The sequence below is a fragment of the Phyllostomus hastatus genome, unplaced genomic scaffold (assembly GCF_019186645.2).
Source record: "Phyllostomus hastatus isolate PE091 unplaced genomic scaffold, TTU_PhHast_1.1 phas_scaffold_12, whole genome shotgun sequence".
NCBI lineage: Eukaryota > Metazoa > Chordata > Mammalia > Chiroptera > Phyllostomidae > Phyllostomus > Phyllostomus hastatus.
In genome coordinates, this window is record NW_025334007.1 from 8,884,846 (window position 1) to 8,906,014 (window position 21,169).

General features: G+C 42.0%; 1 protein-coding gene across 1 annotated transcript in view; it reads right to left on the bottom strand.

Moving 5' to 3' along the window:
- Nucleotides 1–237: 237 nt before the first annotated feature.
- Nucleotides 238–21,169, bottom strand: part of PTCHD1 (patched domain containing 1) — a 52,274-nt gene continuing 31,342 nt past the window's right edge. The window contains exons 2-3 of the mRNA XM_045856087.1: nucleotides 14,434–15,094; nucleotides 238–2,324 (exon numbers count right to left, since the gene is read on the bottom strand). Of these exons, the coding sequence (XP_045712043.1) occupies nucleotides 670–2,324; nucleotides 14,434–15,094 (2,316 nt within the window). The 3' untranslated portion in view covers nucleotides 238–669. The remainder of the gene's footprint in view (nucleotides 2,325–14,433; nucleotides 15,095–21,169) is intronic.

Sequence of the window (21,169 nt, forward strand, 5' to 3'; positions counted from 1 at the left end):
CATATTGATGGGGGGATAGGATAGATTCATTCTAGACAACAAAACTGCCTCACCTGGGTGAATTTAGGGATGACTCTAGTTCAGTCCATGGTGATGGCCACTCCACCATATGTCTGCTTCTAAGGTTCTAGCTTGCTTTTGCTTTTGCTGGCCAGAACTCTCATAAGCATCTCCTTTGGGGGAGCTGGGGAGCTAGATGAGGTGGCTGAAACCTCAAACCACAGAACCTGCCTGGAGCTATTGCTCTGCGGAAGTTCTGGAAGCCTTATTGTTTGAACAATGCTTAAAGCTATTTCTGCCTTGGCAGCTGACCTTTCAATCAGTAGGTTTTTGTCGCAATACCAGCAACATCTGCAGTGTGAATAAAATAGGATTCTGCTTGCTAATACGCTTTCTTCTATTTGATCTTAGTTTAAGAGACTATAAGTCTCCTAGTGTGTGTGTGTGTGTGTGTGTGTGTGTAAATTCTTTCTGATAACAATCTTTTGTCTTAAAGATCGAAAATATGCAATGCCCATTTCCCCCCCTTGTCCTTTACTTTTTTTTTTTTGGCAATCAATGCCTGTTTCTTATCCTTAGAAAAGAAAGAAAAACTTTAAACTTGCTTCTTTACCATAATCTCTTTCCTCTTGATAAGACCTAGGGTGACAACATAACAAGCAGACACTATCACACTGTTGTAATTTGGTCAACCACTCGGGTACTATCAATATCCACCATTTCTACACACTCAATTTCCTCCCGGTTTTCAGGATTTTTCTTCTCTTTCCTTTTTTTCTTAGAGGGTGGCAGGAAAGTCAGTATCACAGGTAAAATGGCAAAGCAGTGAAAGAAGGTGACAAATGCTATTAAAAACAAGCACCTGAACAGTGTACAGGTCAGATTTGAAGGCACAGCTGCGAGAGGAATCAGACCAACAATATAGCAGAGGTAACTCTGTAAAATTGCTACCCCGTGCACTTCCAGGGCATTTTTTACCCACTTAGTTCTTGTGAAGTCCTTGCCCAGAACAAATGTGGATAACAGTGGAGCACAGTTGTCAATTGTGTAGTTAATTCCATAAATTAAGCATAGCACAGAAATGCAGTCTAGTTCTACTTTCCATAATGTCATGAAACCTATCACTCCAAACTCCACGGACACAACCGTTAGAGTGAGCCAGACATTAATCAGAGAATCTGCCACCAGGAATGCCGAGAAGAAGAGCAGGAACAAAGCACTGATGCAGGAGTTGTGCAGGGGGGCTCCCAGAGAGGAGGCATATCGGTCCATGTACACAAAGGATGGGTTGAAAACAATGAACTTCACCTTGGAGGTGACAGAAAGTCTCCTCAGGGTCTCCAGGAGATCATAGAGTTCTTCTCTGTTCGTTTCCATGGTCTTGGCCACCAAAAACATTCTGGAGGCCACTACATCGACCTCATCATTGTACTTTTTAGAGAAGATGATGTCCTCTTGAAAATGCGAAAATTGGGGAGCTTTCAGGAAGGAATTTCTCAACATGTCTGTGAAATTTTTCTTAGGCAAGCCAGTGGACACATTGAGTTTGCGAAGGTAATTTAAATAGCTCTCAAACCAGGATATCCGCACAAACCCCTTGGTGTATTCTAGCACATCTTCTTGGACACTAGTGTTCCAGTACTCTATGGACTCATATATGTAAAACCCAATCACTGGACTGTAGTTGCTAAAGTACTTTTGCTGGGCAGTAGTGTACTCAATTGTTTGTGTCGCGGTTGCTACGATGTTACTAAGGTCTGACCCTTCACTGACCTGCAGATAGCCCATTAAGGCAAAGGAAATATAAATAAGGTAAAAGAGAACTACAAAAGGCTTGACATAGGTGTTGGTTATCCAGTCACAGTAATAGCGTTTGAGGAAACATACCAATAGGTGACTCTCGTAAGTGTTCGCTTCCTCACCGTCACTTGCGTCCTCGCTGAATCTGGCTGTCAGGAGAAACCTGTACCATGCCGGCTTCTCCTGCAATGCCTCAGGCTTTGGGACTTTTCTACAGAAGATACTATGCTGGTAATTGTTTTCTATGTAGCCAGTGAATACCAGGCTGGAACCGTAAAATGAGAGTACATAGAGGTAGTTGAAGAAGATTGCAATACAGGAATTGCAGCAGAAAATCCTGGCTGCCTCAATGTTCGTGAAAGGACTGGCCCCTATGCCAAAGGTGACCAGGTACATGGCAGTGGTGAGAGAGAAGGAGAGCATGGAGTCTGCGTACACTGCTGCTGTTCTCTCTTTAACGTGTTGGTCTTCTCTAGTTTTCCTCCAGGAGGATAACATTTCAAAAGTCCCATATAATCCATGACCTGAGGGGACAGAAAAAGACCAGATCAAAAGTTTAAAAGACTAATCTCTTTAGAGAGAGGAAGCAACTTGGTCATGGTAACTCTACCGGGTCAAGGGAAATATAACCAGTCCCAGTGTGACAGGTGACAGGTAAATGCCAGTGATTTCTCCTGTGGGGAGAGAAGCTCGTGTTTTGGTAAATCATAAATGCTAATGGGTAGGCAAAGGGCAGCTAGAGGAGCTAAAATCTTCATGTTCCCTCCTGGCTTAAGGAAGCTGGGCAGACTTTTGCCTCTAGAAAGCTGAGTAGACTTGTGCCTATGTCTCTTGGGGATTGTATACGTCAATATTTTAAGGATGTTGGTGTAGTCTGCAGAGTATCTGTTTCCCTTGGTTGGTGGAACTATGTACATAAGATGCCGGGTCACTCATCAGTTTGCTTGTCATCCCCACAAGTCTGGCTGGAGGTCAGCACAGAGGAAGGCAGCAGGCAGAGGGTTCTGAGTTACATCTCATCATCTCATCTAAGTCTGGCTAAGCAGAGGGCTTTAGGGAGAAAGAGGCCCTGTAATTTGAGCTTTGACAGGAACCTAAATCACAGCCTCTTTAACCCCTCTCCTTCCCTAAGTATCAGTGCAGGAAGCAATAAATCTGAGAAACAGACAGCAACAAAAAAAAAGTAGAAACAAGTTTGGGTGAATAGGAAAAACGAAAGAAGGGATAGGAGTCACATGAACTCTCCCTACGATAGGTAAAAATTAAAATTCAGGTTGAAGGTCGATGGCTTATATTTTGTCTTCAGGGACCTGTGTGACCAATTTTTGTTATTGAAAGGTGACGAATAAGCAGGCAGTGACTCTTTTGGCTTCTTGGCACTATTTGGCAATGGCCTCTGAGGGAGAGAGCCAGATCAATAACCTTTTTTCTTAACTTCCCAGTGCCTTTGCCTCCTGGGGTAGTATTCCAGTACCACCGGAATAGCAGAGGGACTGTGAATGCCCATGTTGTAACTCCATTCTACTCCCTGACAGTAGATCTACCTTGACTTCTCTCACCTCTCCTGGTTGGAGCCAGACACTTCCCCGATGGGTCTCCCCGGGTTTCCAGGCCCCTGCAACATTGAAGAGCCCACCAAAGCGACCCATCGTGGCTTTCAGTAACCCCTGTCTCGGCACTGGGATCAGCAGATCTAATTTTCTGCTTCTATACCTTGGCATATTCGATCCCATTATTGAGGGTAATAAAATCCTTACCCTGTGGTACAATAGTCTTGTTTTTTTAAAAAGGAATTTAAAATCTCCAGCCAAGCGTAATGCTGAGTGAAGTGAGTCACTGTTATCTTGTGTATACAATAACTGAGCGCATGTCTTCCTTTGTGCGCAGGCTGGTATTTATATCCTTATTGTGAAATCTTGGCCTCAGACCCGAATGCCCATTTTATAGTTATTACATAGGCTTGTTTCTTCAGAGAGATTTGGCATTTATCTTAATTTACTAGGCATAATTTCACAGCTACTTGTAGAGGTCAGGTCAAAATTGTCAATTTGATAACTAGCACTGTGGCCCCTATTAAATCGGAGGCACCCCAACTCCCCATAGATGAAGCAAAAAATGCACTCGTTGACTGGCAGCCTGTTGTTAATTATGTTTTAGACAGCTAACATCTAGGCTCAGGAGCAAGAACTATTAAGTCTGTTTCTACTGTGTCGTCAGGAAGGACCAACCGACCTTTGGTTAAAAGTAACTGATCCCTTGACAATGAAGGTAAAAGGAGGATTACTATCTCCGAGGCATCTACACCTGGGGAAACAGCGTTGACCATTTCCTCTGGAGCCATGTAGAATAAGTTCTGATGGGCAAAACATAATTTAGAGTTTCACTGAAAATGGCAAATGGAAGTGTTTTTTACAGTATTTACATGTTAGAAACAAGAAAGTTTTCAAACAGGGCTTTACTGCTGAATCATTAAATATGCTAGGAAAATAAGGATGCATATAGACGGATCTGAATTAGCCATATAGTAGAATTTAAATTAAATCTGTTTTACAGTCCTTTTAAAAATTAGTGTAGTGTTTTATAATGACATTATCTGACCCTGATTGGAAAATACAGTAAGAATCCATTTCTTACCTTGCTGTTGAATAATCTTAGAAGCTAATGGAGAAAAGAAATGTGAATTAACAGAGCTATTAGGTGAAAAGTGTTGGGCTTGAGGGTTCGGAATGAAAATAAACAGAAGGAAAGGTAGAAGTAGGCTGTTTGCTTGCCTATTGAGTTCTGTTGCTGCACTTGAAATGCCCTGTCCTATAGTTTGATTATTTCTATTGAATCTTTTTTTAAAGCTGTATCTCTTTATTTTCTAAAACTTGACATTTTTCCATTTTATTGTTCTGAAATAAAGAAGATACCCTGAATCAAAATAATTATAGCTGTGAAAATCATTTTTCATAAAGGAAAAACTGTCATTCTGAATACAAGGTGAATAAATCACTCAATAATTAACATGCTTCCTGTGATCAATATGTATTCTTTTTTTTTAATTGAATCTTAACTGTTTTTCGTATATGCTCTTGGTTCTGGGGGTAGTTCCAGACAGAATTCAGATTTTATTCTCAGGGACTTTTGGAAACTATGCCTTTCCTTTGTTCCTATTGCTACAGGGGTGTGCATGCAGACCGTCACAGAGGCTGGAAAAGGAGGCCCTGGAAAGGAATCTGTTCTACTGATCCTTTAGCCTTTGTTGTTCGTTAGCATTGGGCACCACCCCCTGCCACCCTTCCTGATAGGCCAGGATTATTGTTTCTCAAGCCACACCTAACAGATACCTTTACCTTAAACCCCGAACTGGAGTTGTGCACTGTCTTCGAAGAGCTCTTTGGGTTTCAGGGACAACTGCCTACACCATAACTGGGCCTCCTTCCTGAAGCTCAGTCAGTCGAGGGAAGGACGAGTGCCAGCACAGCTGCAGGTGCTTCCCAGGGATTAACAGTCTGGAGGGTCTAGCTGGCACTAGACCTGGGGCACAGCTGGTTATTTATGTTGAAGAGGTTGATATATTGCCCAAAAGGTGAGCTGAACTGTAGGGCCTCTGCTTCCTGGCCTGTACTCAAGGGGAGACTATTCCCAGAGCCCTTAGGACGTGAGGAATGCCCTACACTCTGGGATGCCTGCTCTGCCCATGATAGCTCATTCTCTTCGGTTTTGGCCTTCAAGGGTGTCCTTTCACACGCAAACCCCGCTGGGACACTGATCTACTGAAACAACTTCCCTTAGGTCTGGGGAATGGGACAGCGAGTAGAGATGAGGAGGAATTGAAGAGGAAATCATAGGTAGGTGGATTTCAGAGACAGACCCCTTCCTACCTTTTCCTCCAGCCAGCCTCGGCCTTGTCTTTTATAGCCACTTCAGAAAGTGGGCCAGTAGAAATTAAGGAAAGGCAGGGAAGAAAGATTTCAGTAGGCTCTGTTCCTTTCTACCTCCCTCTCTTGGCAGCTGCCTCCCTTCTTTAGCATCACCACTATCCATCACTCTCTTAACTGCGCGGCTGGGGAGCAGCAAGCAGGACTCTCAGGCCATATCTTACAGGTGTAGGTGAACAGATACTACATTTGGATTGAAGAGACTTTTCAGAGGTTTGGCTATTGTTTCCCCCATGTTTAAAAGGTACCGTAAGAGCAGAAATACTGCCGTCTGTTTTGAATTCTAGATATTAAATTTTCTCCATGAAGTTGGAGCTCTATAACCTTCCCTATTAAGTCTGACCAAGGGGCCTATGTCATTGGCACAAAGCATCATTTTCCATCTCCAGTGTTTACGAGGGCTCCCTGGGAGCTACAGTCATGTCGGAAGCTACCTAAACAGGAACTTCCAAACAGATCTAGCCCCTGCTGACCACAGACCCTGCGGTGGTAATGGGAACCAGGGCTCATCACTGGAGGGGCAGATCCATACCTCAAGATCCGGAGGTAAAAGACTGTATCATAGTGAGCATGCCAGGAACAGACCACTATCCCAGGCCATTCCCTCTTACAGTCACAGCACTTAAGGCCGTACAGTTAGTTGCCAAAGGGAACTGTTAAACAACACATACTGATACTATCAAATTCTGAAGATAAAGAAGCTTTTAAAGTATTCACTTGTCTTCTAAAAGCACATTCAAAATATTTGTTTCTATTTTGATTTCTGACTGCCTGTCTGTAGAATTACGTGCATATCAGTGCTTGTCAACGCTCTCGTGCCCACACACACACACACACACACACACACACAAACACACACACGCGCGCGCGCTCGCGTGCACGTGCTCGTTCGGGTCCAAGTTTTGATTATTCATGAGTGAATGCTTTAAAGGCCACGCGGGCCGTTAGCCAGGCCCTGGGGGATAGCAGAGCTCTTCACAGATGTTTGGACACAATTTGTACCGGGAGTGCAATTTAAATTTTATTAGCAGTGGACTTTGGGATTGTCATCTAGTAAACTCAAATATTGAAGGATTGAGGCTAATAATTTTTCCTCTTTTCCAGAGAATTTTATATCTTTATGTACAGTTAACTTTCAGACTTTGGAGCCAATGAGGAGAAAAAGCGGCACAGATGATAAATGACACTAATGGTGGAACAATTTCAGCTGGCTAATCCTCCAGCCATTTAGGGTGAGTCTCAGGAACACTCACAGATTAAATCTCACTCTTGTCCAGACCCTTTCCTGGGCCTGGGCCTGGGCCTGAGCAAAGCCTTCAGGCTTGTTTATAATCCACTAACGAAAGGAATTTGCTAACAAATACTTGAGAGTTAACTTAACTTTACCAGTAGGTATACAGCTGGAAAGTTGTTCAGAAAGTGAATCATACGTTAAATGTATTTAATGGTTTTGCTATCAGAGGCAGTGTGAGTGACTTGAGTATTTTTTGTCAATGAACAACCACAGGCAATTTGATCTATTTTGGACATCTGGATGTTGTAAGGCAGATTTTTCTTTAGGCCCAGAGGCTGGTGCCCCTAGGCACTCCACCCTTTTTAATCCTTTCCACACTGGTTGGGTTTTCTCACCCTGACTTCCTGAAATTAAGGGGTAGCTGGCAGGTTGAGTAGGTGAAATGGGATGGCTTGCTGATTGACAGGATGAGCAGGTGAAATGGGATGGCTTGCTGATGGACAATCCTTCAGTTTCAAGGCGAAAACAGTATCAAGTGACAGTGAAGCCTGGGCAGTGCCAAATTTCATATATGGAAAGAAAATTACTATATTCTTCCAGATAATCCATTGGGTGTAACGACTACATGAGCAAAATCTGCTTAAAACGTATTTTATTCTTCCACAAGCCTTACTGAGTAGCTTGTGTTTATAAAATGCTTTCCTTTGACTGACATCCACATAAATGTATGATTTTTGTTTATTTGGAGAAGACATTTAAAGTGTAGATATCTTTGGGTTGAGTAACATCTATTTTCAGGGGGAAGTTCATTAATTGGGTTACATTTACACTTTGCCAGTTATAAACATTTACTTTCTGTGCTGACTTGTTTGGTTTATCACAGCCTGTTTTGTCTCACAGTTCAGAGTGGAGTAAAGGTGTACTCCGCTTAAGTTAAGATGGATGTTCACATCAGGACAAACACACACATCTTATTCTCTCTGCCAGAGTCTTGTCATATTTTGGTAATTCTAGTCACAGTATTGGGTTTTAATCTGAGAAATCATTTCCCTTTACTAATGAGCTGCAAATAAGAGTTCAAGAAATGAATTTGCTAATAGCTCTTCCTTGTTTAAAGAGAACATATTTAGATACTGTGTGTGTGTGCAGCACTATATAAAATTAGGTGTGTACAAATGTGGCCCATAATATATGCTATGCTCATTGTATAATATCTTTTCATATGGAAGGCATATGAAATATATAAATATATGTATATATGGATTATCCCATTCAAATATATTTTATATATTTACATATAAATGTGAGAATATATACTACATAATAGATACTATTTATATTCAAACATTTAAATCATACTATAAAATGTTATAAAAACACATAAAATATATCTATATATAACACAAATTTATTGCATAATATATAATATTTCATATGATATATAAAATAGCTTATGTGATAATATATATTATGCACCCAGATTATACACATCCATACCCACAATGAACAGCAGGCTGATGTGAAATTTATTGTACTGGTAAGGAAAAGAAATGCTAGTGCTGCTACACCAATCAATGCAGAAAATGGGCTGGAATCTACCCTTTCTTTAGTTCAGTCTACCTTTTGGTTCTTGGCTGAGGTAGCCTAGGTGAAATACAGGGTTTCCTTAACAATGACTGTGAATCTACTTGTGCTGTGAACTCCTGTAGACCCATCTGGTCAAGACTACATGACCCAGCATTTACTTTCTGAGATGTTACTCCAAATTCAACACCGTACTAGGTGTTTCTCCTCATGGTTTGATTTTTACTAGCTCGGTGCCCTGATGCTGTTTCCTGCTGCCTGACCTTCGTGGAATCTGTCACTCCCCCACTGCCTAAAGTAGGTGGCTAGTCCACCCAGAGTGTACTCAAGGAGGCCTGGGTCAAAAAGGAGGTGCTCCAGCATTTCTCTACCTAACTGAGCTCTGGCTTTCTAGACCTGCAACCCTAGTCCCGTTCTTGGCTTCCTTTATGGTTAAGAATAGAATAAAATGTATTTTGTTCCATCTCCCCAAACCTATTGCTCCCCACCCGCCCCTTACTGTAGTATCTGTTTTGGTGGAGCATAACAATAAGAGGATGAGAACTATCTGCAAAACTAGAGTAAACAATCTTGTAAATTAGTCCCACAATGACCACAGAGCATCACAAATAGGATTTTCAAGGAAAAAAATGTGAAAATATTGTATGGAATTACTTATTTTAAATCAGATGTAAACAAACCATGGGGACAACAAAGCCCCTCTAAACCAGTTTTTTCCTTAGAATCCACTGAACCTCTTTGAGGTTTATATCTAAGCGGAGTATTTCTACAGCTCTCTAATACACTTCTAATTCTTCATGTAGAATCTAATTTCAACTCCCATTGTAATTTCAACTCCTTAACTGTTAAGGAGTAGTTACATTTATACAGTCCTAAAATTATTTCAGCCCTTTAAGGACAACGGAGGCTGATGTGGTCCACGGTGAAAATGAGTTTGATACCCCTGATGTAGATTGGCATATTGTTGCAAACAATGGACTTCTACAAAATGTATTAGGTTGAACCATAAGAATGTACTGCTTTTGTAGTTCAAAAGCGGCCAGATATTGGTATCAATTTTGTAGGTCAAAAATGGTCGAATATTGGCAATTTCATAAGGTTTGGATTTTATTATTATCTGGCTGATCCCACTACCTGCCCCCCGCCATGTTTCTCATGAGTTTAAAAATATACCAGAATACTCATCAGGAAAACAAAACCTTTCAGGTTTGCTTAAGTTGAAGAGCAAAAATAACTGAGCTGCAATTTCTCATTTAGACCCATTTATTGCACAAGAACTTTTACCCCTTTACAAGCCTGAGCTCCATATAATACATCGTATTCTAGGTGGCATCAAATGAGAACAAATTCTTGGAGAACCAAACCTGATCTTAAATATGGATAATCTTAGAGTATATATCTGAAAGAAGCCAAACACCCCTGCTATTACTTTTCTCCTCATGCTTAATCACATACTTTCTTCCTTTCCCATTTTTGAATATGAGTGGCCTGGCTAGATAATTCAGAAGGAAAAGGATCTGGCATTTGACCTTCTCAAAATCCCAAACATTTGAAAGGAGCTGAAGAATATTTTTCCTTAAGAATATTTTTTGTTGTATCCACGCTTCGAGACTCTTGTATCTTGATAAATGCAAAGTGACCCTTATAAATTAGATTACCAAATATAAACTAATATCCAAACTACCTTTCACCACAACTTCAATTCCTCACTTTCAGCTGATCAGAATATACACGAAGCAACAAACTTGCCAGATGAAGAAGGAAGAAAACCTTCCTTCTGTTCCCTGCTATATTCTCCAACATTCCATTCCTTTCCTGATTTGTGTCTTATCAGCAAAGCTGTGGAAATATTAAGCCTGTAGGGAGAGCTTGCATGTATAAACCCCATGCCAATTCTTAAATAATATGCCACTGTAGGAAGTGGTGCAAATCCTCATCCTTTAAAGGAAATTCTACAGTGGGTCAAAATGAGTGTGATACGTTTTCAAGTGGCAGTTCAAATATCTTCATACCTGATATCAATATAGTTTGAAAATAAAGGCGATTATTGTACTTTATGCATAATGGGTAAGGATGCAATGAACTCCTCTCCAAATTATAGTAACTAAAAAATGTCAATGAGCATGTATAATACTGTAGACCTTTAAGGAATTCAGCTCTAAATAAACTGATCTGACTCATATGGACTGGGGGTTTGCCAGAAGTGGGATTGTCTAATACGTGTGACACTGATTAAAAACACTCTAAATCATGATGTATCTATGCTTACATCATTGCCAAAATGACTCATCTGTGTAGGATATATTCTTACTGCCAGAGATGTCATGTATCGTCTTGGCTAGAAACACACAGTCACATCCCATTATGGTGAATTCTAAGAGTTTATCCAAATTCTTTCCTATTCTGGAATTTTGTCAGGTTAATACTGCTTGACACACGTGGTCTTAAAATTTTCCATTCTAAATGTACTGTCATTTTGGCATTTGGCTGGGGCTGGCCTTATGTGACCGGCATCACACTGAGAATGTTTAGTTTCTTGAATTTAAAATCTATAATGTTTATCATATTATAGACCTATTGTCAGCTAAGGAAATGCCTGCTTTACAAGCTTTTTCTAAGATACTTTTCCTTCTAAATGAGGCCATATATTTTTAAATTTTTATTTGATATTGTAGTTAGATAACATAAAATCAAGAAGTTTTGCTTAAATCTGCTTAATTTAAGCACAGCCATTTTATGTTATAGAGAGCCAATTAAAAAAACTGGACAGTTTATTGACTTCATGCAAAACCCTTAGCACAGTATTTCCTCTTGGTCATTTGATATAGTTATTGGCATTTTAGGGCTGGTCATCAAAAAACCAGAATTTAACACTGGCCCTGAATGCGACTTTTTCAAATATGCTATTGCTTATATTTTATTTTGCAATCAAACTCTGAAAACAAAGAGTTTATCTGAGAAATACAGAAGGGCAACAACCATCCTAAATCCAGGCACTGTTGGCTTTATGAGCATATTAAGCACCCATTACATGGTGCAAAGTATTTATTGCAAATGGGCCTTAGCTACTAAAACGCATAGTTTCCTTTCATGTTGTGACTAAGTAATTTGTGATCTCTTTGGACTGAAAATGTACAGAAAGGTTGCATACTGACTGTCAGCAGGGAAAACTGCCATCAAATCAATGCCTGTAACATTCCTCACAAATTGCCAACAAGGGAGTATTGGGCACCCGCAGTGCTTGGTCTCTTTCATGGCAAGTGGCAGATTTTTCTGAATTGAACTCGGATGTACAAGTTCAGTGATACTCAGCCTCTGCAGGGTTGTGACACAACTATTTTTGAATTTGTTTTTTAAAAGACACTCCCCTGCTAACAGCATCTTTCCATCTTTTACGTCCTTCTTGGCCCCAATACTACCTGGTATATTTCTTTTTGGGTTGACTTTTACTTACAATATTTAAAAGCCTTCTAAAAAGTACAAAAATAAGCCCTGGCTGGCGTAGCTCAGTGGATTGAGCGCGGGCTGGGAACCAAAGTGTCCCAGGTTCGATTCCCAACCAGGGTACATTCCTGGGTTGCAGGCCATAACCCCCCAGCAACCACACATTGATGCTTTCTCTCTCTCTCTCTCTCTCTCTCTCTCTCTCCCTTCCCTCTCTAAAAATAAATAAATAAAATATATATAAAAAAACTCCCTCATTAAAGAAAAAGATGCTTCATGCTTAAAATTTTTTAATAAAAAAAGTACAAAAATAAGTTTTCTGAAAATTTAAATATTGTACTTTCTTTTGCTTAATAAGTTAATTTAAATAAGTTTTGAATATTTAATTTCATTTTTTTAGTGAAATTGATTTTTTAGTGAAGCTAATGTTAAGAAGCTTTGAATATTAGTATTTTTTTAACTTAAAATTAATATTAAGCACTATAGATTGTAATTTTATTTTACTTGATCCAGATTTTAGGGAGTTTGACATATTGTATCACAGTTTGAGCTCACTGGTAACTACCTGGAGTGTCAAAAAACCAGGAACAATAGTCCTTTTTCTAGTTCTGACATTCTTCTTCCTTCAACTTCAGAATCTTACTGTCTCCTTTGAGTTCCCCACCCTTTTCTTACTTCTGTTTATCTCTATCTTGCCCCCCCAAACAATCACAACAAAAAACACTATTTTTAAAATGAAAAGCTAAAAAAACAACAACCCCAAGCCTATGACTAATGATGAGCAAAACATCTTAATTTAAATCTTGACTCAAGCCTCTGTGGAAGCTAATACCTAGTCCTTACTCACTCTTCAAGGAGCCCCCTGTATTCTACAATCGACTCACTTTGTCTTGGGATTATTTTAAAGAGGCAAATTCTGCTGCCTTCTTAAGAGATTGAAGTCGGAAGTATAGCAGCCTCCTTCTCTGTTGTGTTCAGCGGTGATAAGTAAACCAACCTGCTAAATCCGCAGCTTGCTCAGTCTCTGCACAGTGCCCCACTTTCCCACAAAGGCTGCTATCTATGTTTATTGCCTAGGTCTAAATTCCCACAGGCCACAAAGCATCGAGGGCAGCCTGTAATTCTGCAGCCTTGCAGCCTTGCCAGCCCTGCTTATCACTTCACCAGAACACAGCTGAGATTTCCCAAGTAAATTCTTTTGCTTTTGGCTACCCCAACAGGGCACAAGGCATACTAGTGAACTCCGCCATAGTTATTTCTCAAGCAACGAAAAGGGCCACAGTTTGTCACATCAGTATCTGATTCCAAATGACATTTTAATTTTGCTAAAGCGATTGATGAGAAGTTACCGCTGAAAAGGGGGGAAAGCTAACCATCTGAATCCTTGGCCCGGAAGAACTCTGCCATCAGGCTTGCTGGGCATGTCATCTTCAATACCAGATGGACAGTCATTGTTGCTATAGCATGACCACTATGCCTTTGTTTTGAGCATTATCTCTATCAGGAAATTCCTGCAGCCCCAAGAGAGAATATAGTAGGATTGTCACACCATCATTTTAAAACATTTTCCTGAGTTCATAGCAGGGACAGGAGAAGTTTCGTTCTATTTAGGTCTTACTTGTTGCTTTTAAAGCTCTCATGCATGTACTTATGTCCTTTTGTGTGATGTTCACATCCATTCTATCTCTAGGGTGGGGAAACGGAGGGTAGCAGACACTGTCAGTGCTCAACGCATACACCCTCATGTTCACCATTCTGGAGCTCCCTGAAGGCTTCTGACTGCAAATACTGGTAACTGGAGGAATTTCTGCAGCTGCTGGAATGTGCTCCCCCATCTTCCCTGGGACGTGCTGGGGTGTTAATGACCCCAGGGAGGGCCCTCAGTGAGTCATACGCAGGGCTTCTGCATGCACAGCCCAGCTTCCTGCTTCCTCACTTCTGAAGGAGGGCCTCCCCGAGGGGTGTTCTCCAAGGTCTCCCAAAGGTCTCCCATAGGATTGAGCCACAGGTGCCCACAGCAGTAACCTGCTCATTAACGTGTACTGAAGTGTTTTCCTTCCCTGTCTCAGGTTCTCTTTCCCACCCTGGGGCTTCCTGGGCTCACCTCTCAAATAAACTACTTGTATCTAAATCCTTGTCTCAGGGTCTGTTACTGAGGATGCTCAACCTGAGACAGTATGGCACAAAGATTAATACCTGCTAAATGCCACACAGCTACTTAATGGACAACTGGGGCTGGAACCCAGGACTTTGGACTTCTGATGCATTTACCAGATAAGGTTGTTTCTTGCTGACCAACAGCACTTTATGTGATTGATCCCAGTAGTTCTGGGCAAAAGGAAGACACTATACATGAAACCAAGTCATTAGGTGGCTACTCTGTGTCTTTTTAGAACCCAGCCACCATTCCCAGCAGAAGGAACCAGAGAAATGAAGGGTGGTAATTACCTAGCATGACGAAAGGGACTCCCAGGAAGGTGGAATTGTATTTCCCACCAGTAAGATTGATGATCCCGGCCGCGGTGAGAGTGGCCAGGGTTATGGTCACCAACCCGAGCAGGCCTAGCCAGGGTTTGCTGCGGACGCAGTCCTGCATAGAGCAACAGAGGATGGCCATGGTGACCACCAGGATCAGGCTGGTGACCAGGTAACGTTCTGATACACGGCTGGTCTTCTGGAAATCTTCCCTCAGGGAGGAGGACGTGTAAGGGTACATTTTGACCTTGCTGTTGGATTTCTGGAATAGTCGGACAGTGTCGCAGAAGCTGGACTCCCACCTCTCAGCTACCATGTCATTGAGACTGTTGATTGACTGCAGGTAGTAGGTGAGCTGGACGGCCTCTGCGGATTTCACCCGGTCCTTACTGTGCACGGTGACGCCTCCGAGCTGGTGCCCATTGTACACGGCCCTCCCGTCCTTTAAGTGAGTGATCGGGTATGTGATAGCAAAATTGGTCCGGTTGGTGGCCCGAGCATTCTTGAGCTCCTCCAGAACATGCACTATGTCATCCACGATGCAAGTCTTATCGTTATTCAGGATACATATATGGGCGAACGTGTAATTGAAACCAGGTCTCGGAATCTGGATCCTGGTCACAGCAGCATGCAACTATGGGGAAAGAAAATGTAAATCAGCGTTTATTACCAAAAATAAGACATTAGTAACTGCCATTCGCTCTGCAGATTCAAATATAGGTTTTGGGGGGTGGGGAGTCCCTCCTGCCATCTCTAAGCTGAGGAGTTCAAATTAAATGTTATAACCTTACATCAGAAATAGGTAGTAAGGATGCAAAATGCACTTTGGACTCATGTTCCTCACGGTGTAATCCCTGGGCCAGCAGCATCAGCACAACCTGAGAACTTGCCAGAAATGAAAATTCTCAAGCTGTACCTCAGGCCTGGTAAATCAGAATCTCTGGGGTGGGGCCTAGAAGTCTGTTTTCACAAGCTCTCCAGGCGATTCTGATACAGCTAAAGTCTGAAAAGTGCTGGGTTAAAATACCAGCTCTGTTTCCATAAGCGGTGTTCTTTATTTGTGACTCGATTGATCTAGAAATGTCTGAAAATCTTACAAAGGCCCACTGTTCAGCTTCTCCCTCTTGAAAATGTCAAGGAAAAAGTGAACGGAGGTGCAGTTCCACGCACAGAGGTCTCTGCAGGCCCACCCCTCGCTGACTTGTAGGGCAGCTAAGCGATTTCCGCATCCAATTCAATCACTCTGTGCCATAAAAGACAAGTGCTTCACCCTGAGGGCCCTCCTATTCTCCGACTTTCCTTGTCTGCTTATATAGAAAGCGAGCCGTAACTGTAACAGTCAGGCTGGGGTCCTTGGGACTCACGCTGAGGGGGCACAGTGGGATTCATTCTGTACACCTCACCCTCAGTCCCATTTGCCAGGCCCAGGTCTGCATGCCTACGCTCCAAGTGCACCTGGGAATACAAACACTCATTTTACAGCCCCTAGGCCATGCCGGGCACAGTTGCAGGCCCTTTCTACAGATTATTTCATTTAATCCTCATAAGAAACTATAAAGTGCAAGAACTAGCTTCATTTTACACACGAGGAAACTGACAGAGAAGCCAAGTCACTTGCCCAACATCACAAACACAGTAACAGAGAATGGAGTGGACGGTCCAGCTCCAGAACTTGCGTTCCTGGCCCCTCCCAACACCCCTCTTGGTTGGCAATGCCAGCAAGTGAATGAAGGTTCTTGCTAGCAACTCATTCTTGAATTTGTGCTTTCACTGCCCCTCCCCTCAAAAAATCACAAGTGCTCAAGTTCACATATGTAGAAGTATGTGTAATCTACAGTTTAAGGTGAGAAAAATAAGGACTTCTGTCTGTGAATTGTGGCCAGTGTGCAAAATCAGGCCAGTGGTGGATGTGTCTGAGTGTTAATGAAATGAGCGCATGTAGGACAGGGCCTGGCCCTGGGTGGGCTCTTCCAAGAGCAGAGACAGCCATTATTGCAAATCTGATGACTGAAGAACATTTCGTATGTAAAGGTGAGCATCCAGAGTTGCCACACCATATCTATTCCATTGTAACTTGTAAACTGCTGAGCATCCCTGTGACCCTGATATGTATTATCTTAAATCTTTCTACATGGATTATTTACTGAGACATGTTGCTGTGCATGTGCCAGGGTAGGTGGGATATTTATTATGCTTTTTGAAAATGTCTTGGAGGTACCAGCAGTCAAAGTCCTTTACTCAGCACAGAGCATGAGTTATTAATCCTGGTTCTCAGTGTGCCCCTGCCCCACATCTCCTCACGGGACCCAAGCCTCAGGCTCAGGAAACAATGCATGTATTGCGTTTGGCTGAAACATTCTGAGTTCCTTCCTTATCTCTGTTTCCCTCTTTCCCAGAGACACCCAGGAGACTATTTTCACAAAACTCTTACCATATGCTAAATTTTTGTTTTGAGATTAATGATGAGCAAGTATCTTCATTGGTTTTAAACTGTGAGAATGTGTTTTCATCCATTTTTCCCTAAGCATGGCCCAGTGAATTTTGATTACAAGGACTCCTAACTACAAAAACATTCCAAAATGTAAAAGGTTATTTGAGAGAAGAATCAAGAGGAATTTAAATACAAGGGAGAGTTTCGATAAGAGTTAAAAGACTTTGGGGAGAGATTCAGAATAGGCTAGAAAAGGAGTGGTATTGGAAGCATGCATATGTGTAATATTTAGTGCATTGTTTGTTCCCATGAAAAGTCTAATAAATCTCCCTTAGAGTGATTACTAAATATGTCAAGAGAAAAGATTGCCAAATAAGATGCTGTTAAGCCACAGGGCTGAACCCAATTATAGCAAGGGGATATTTTCCATCCATTCTCTAAGGCAACCATGCCCTGCTTGGTGGGGAGTTGTAAACTATTTAGTGATCTGCCAGCTCTGTTGATCTACGGCTGTGACCCCTGGGACCACTGACCAAAGAAGGCAGACACCTTGTTAACCCCTGTACCACCAAATCATAGGAGGGAGGCTTGGAAAATGAGAACCTCACTGAAGTTTGACAGCGAAGGCTTCTTAACTCTTAGTACCAGAGCTGCTGTGAAATTGCAGCTGCTTTGAATTTCTGATGGAGAGGTGGGTAGAACATGTGTCACTTTTGCTTCTGAGTGGCATGGAGATGCTGAGTGTCAAAGCAGCCAGAGAGGGGGTGTTGGCTGAGGCCACCCACCTGGCAGGGAGAGTCTCCAGGATAAGAGGTGAGAGATAACAGGCATGGGAAAGGAGAATTAAGACTCCCTTCTGATCTTCGGTTCTTATGCCTACATAGCAAGTACAGGCATGATCTACTCTTGGCCATCCACATAGCCATGAGCAGACACACTGCCCATGGCTACTTGGACATCAGCCTGTACAGGGTTTTAAAATGCCCTGATTTCCTTTCCTAAAGGAGCCCCACTCAGAACAGCGGAAATATTAGTAGCTGTTCTTAGAAATTCACAGGGGAAAAAGGGAGCCACAGATTGCAGTTATGATTTCATTTGCTTAATATTTACTTTTTAAAAAAAAGATTTTGTTTATTTATTCTTAGAGACAGGGGACAGGAAGAAGAAAGAGAGGGAGAGAAACATCAATGTGTGGTTGCCTCTCCTGTGCCCCCTACTGGGGACCTGGCCCACAATCCAGGCATGTGCCCTGACTGGGAACAGCAGCCCTTTGGTTTGCAGGCCAGCACTCAATCCACTGAGCTACACTAGCCAGGGCTGAATACTTACTTTTAATTTCTGCATTGAAAAAGAAAAGGAGAGGAAACACGATGACAAATTAGCTTACAATGACATCATCTTTGCCTTTAAATTGGCTTTTGCTCTTGGGGATAGACGGGGGAAAGAAGGACAGGAAAACATTAAAGCATGACAGTGAAATGGTGACCAAGACACCTCAGTCAACAAAATGGAAAATCTCAATCCACACAAGCTTGTTATTGGGCTAGGCAAGAGATCCTCTTCTCAAAAAAGAAAACAAGGGGAAAACAGCACATAATAGTCGTCCTGACCCTTAATATAGTTTCACTCTGTCGTGTGCATCAACATATAATCCATGTTTCTATATGTTAGATTTTGAATTATCCCATCAACATACATTCAATAAGTTAATATCAAATCTACTGTGTGCTCAATAATGGGGTAATTTCCAAGTTTAGGGTTCTCACATCATACTCACCAAGTGGAAAATCACATTAAGAGGTACAATGTACAAAACTATGGGAAGATCCTAATAGCAGATGATGACAAGTGTTCTGTACTAGTAAAACCAAACCAGTGTCAATCCTGATCACAATATTTTTTTTTTACTAATATCGTATTTGCTGCCAAAGAGGCCAGAACTGAATGTTAAGTTGAGATTCATTCTATGGCTCTGAACGTACTCTTTAAATTGTTAGCTTCTTTGCACTCATCACTATTCAGGTTAAGAATGATGACAGTAATAGTGACTAGTCTGCTAAGTACTTTCTATAGTTTTAAAAATTTACTCAATACAGGACTCTGTGGGAATGGTTAAATCACTATTCCTATTTTATAGTGGGTGTAGTTGAGGTGCAGAGAATGTCAATAATGTACCTAATATGACCTAGTACGAAAGGGGCAGATGCAGGGTTCTCAATTAGGCCTCTCTCCACAGTGGGACACTTAGCCACAGACCAGCACGACTCTGGAGCTTTAGTGAGGATGAAGAGGACTTGGGGAAGAATGAAGAATCATCAGCCCACTTTGTTTCAGCGATCGGCTGTGGATATAGCTGAGCTGTGGGATGGCCACACTTGGGGATCCGGGCTCCATTAAGAGAGACCAGAAATCATCTGAAACACCAGACTTTTTAAAATGCCCTCACCCGAGGATACATTTATTGGTGGTGGTGGGGGAAACATTGATCAGTTGCCTCCTGTAAGTGCTTTGACTGGAGATTGAACCCACAGCCTTTTGGGGTACAGGTCGATGCTCCAACCAACTGAGCCACCTGGCCAGGGCACAAACCTCCTCTTCAAACAGCAACATTACATGGCAATATTAACAGGTGATGAAGGGGATGGGTTTTGAGATTACTGACTTTTCTTATTTTCCATCTGGCCTCTGCAGTTGCCACATAAAACTTTTCAAAGACGGGCTTAGCAAGAAAAAAAAGTCCACAGGCACCATAGAATCCAGTAATGAGAAGCTTTAGCTTTAAGTCTGCTTCTGCCACTTAGGAAGGAGTGTCAGGGCCCCTAGGAATATCACTCTGCTTCAGGTCTCAGATTATTCAATTCAACAAGGAGGTTGGTTGCTCTTGCTAATCTTATGGACAGATCCTTTCGCTTCTGACACTACATAATTCTAAACTGAGTGACACCCACAGACTATACAATCAGATCGTGGGACAGAGAAAGTTAACTTCATAAACATCAATTTGAGATTTATTATAGTTACTTGAAGTATGCTTTTACAACACATTGAAGTTCTTTTTTAGGTCAATGACAGATCTGATAGTAAATGAAACTCAGAAGAAAAACTACCGGGTAGGGAAGATAGGGTTACTGGGGAAAAAAAGATTCACTTCTAGGAGTGATTTCCCGTTCTGGGGAGGCACTCTGGCTCTTCTAATCCCCTTCTGCCAGGGCCTGGGACAAAGCCAGTGTGGGCTGCCGGTCACGACAGGCCAGAGTCTAATTTCCTCTCTGCCTCTCCTTGGCACACTCAGATCTTCCTCAGAAGACAGCAGGGGCACCTTGTAGAGGAGAGTACAGAAGGGATCTGGGAGGAAGGAAGTGTCTGCTCCTGAGAGGTGATTAACATAGGAAAAATACCTGTGGGTTGCGAGGAGGATCTTTTACAATACCTTTCAGCTCTTTTTGTATTTGCTTCTTGTTGAAAAGGGGGAGAGGGAAGGCAGGAAGGCCAATCTGCCAGGCAGGGCAATTAACATGTCAAGCTGTCCCCCAGCAACGTCACCTGTGAGGAGAGATTCAGAGGAGGTGGGGCTTCCCCAGGGGCAGTTAGTCCGATGATACCACCTCATCTTTTCTAGGCTGCCTTCCCTTCTTTGTCTCACCTTCCCACTCCCTCCTTCTGCCTCTCCCAAATACGCTGCATAGCATTAAAACAATTTAAAAAGGGAGGTTGTTGGTTTGCTTTTCTAACCTATGTCATGTGCTCCCTAATATTACTTTCAAAGTGACACTAAGTCAGAATTGCTTAAAAATGCTTTCAAGGAATGTCTGTTTTTTTACCCCCAAGTGATTTTTTTTTTACTGAGTCCCTCTGAATTCCAGATCTTGATCTGGGTCTATATTGTGTAACTATAAATGTGTAGGAACTGACCAGCAAGTTATCCTGATCCAAGACACAAGAAAACACCTTGAAGTGGATGGATATGGTCTCTGAAGTTCATCAATTACGCTAGCTCCCTCAGTGTTATGTTCCATCCTTGCATGATCTCACTCTCACCCACTCTCCTTCCTCTTCTTTTAATAGAAATGCATTACATCAGAACACCAGAAGTTGCAAGTTGGGGATTGTTACCGTGATTCATTTGTAGTACAGCCAAAAGCAAGTTAGTCATCCCTTAATAAGCAAACCGAAATATCATTCTGCCTTTGAAACGTTGAATGTTCGGAGGACACGAAATTTAAACTGTGGATGTAGCCAAACAAGTGAATGTCTATCCACACACTTCTGTACATTTGT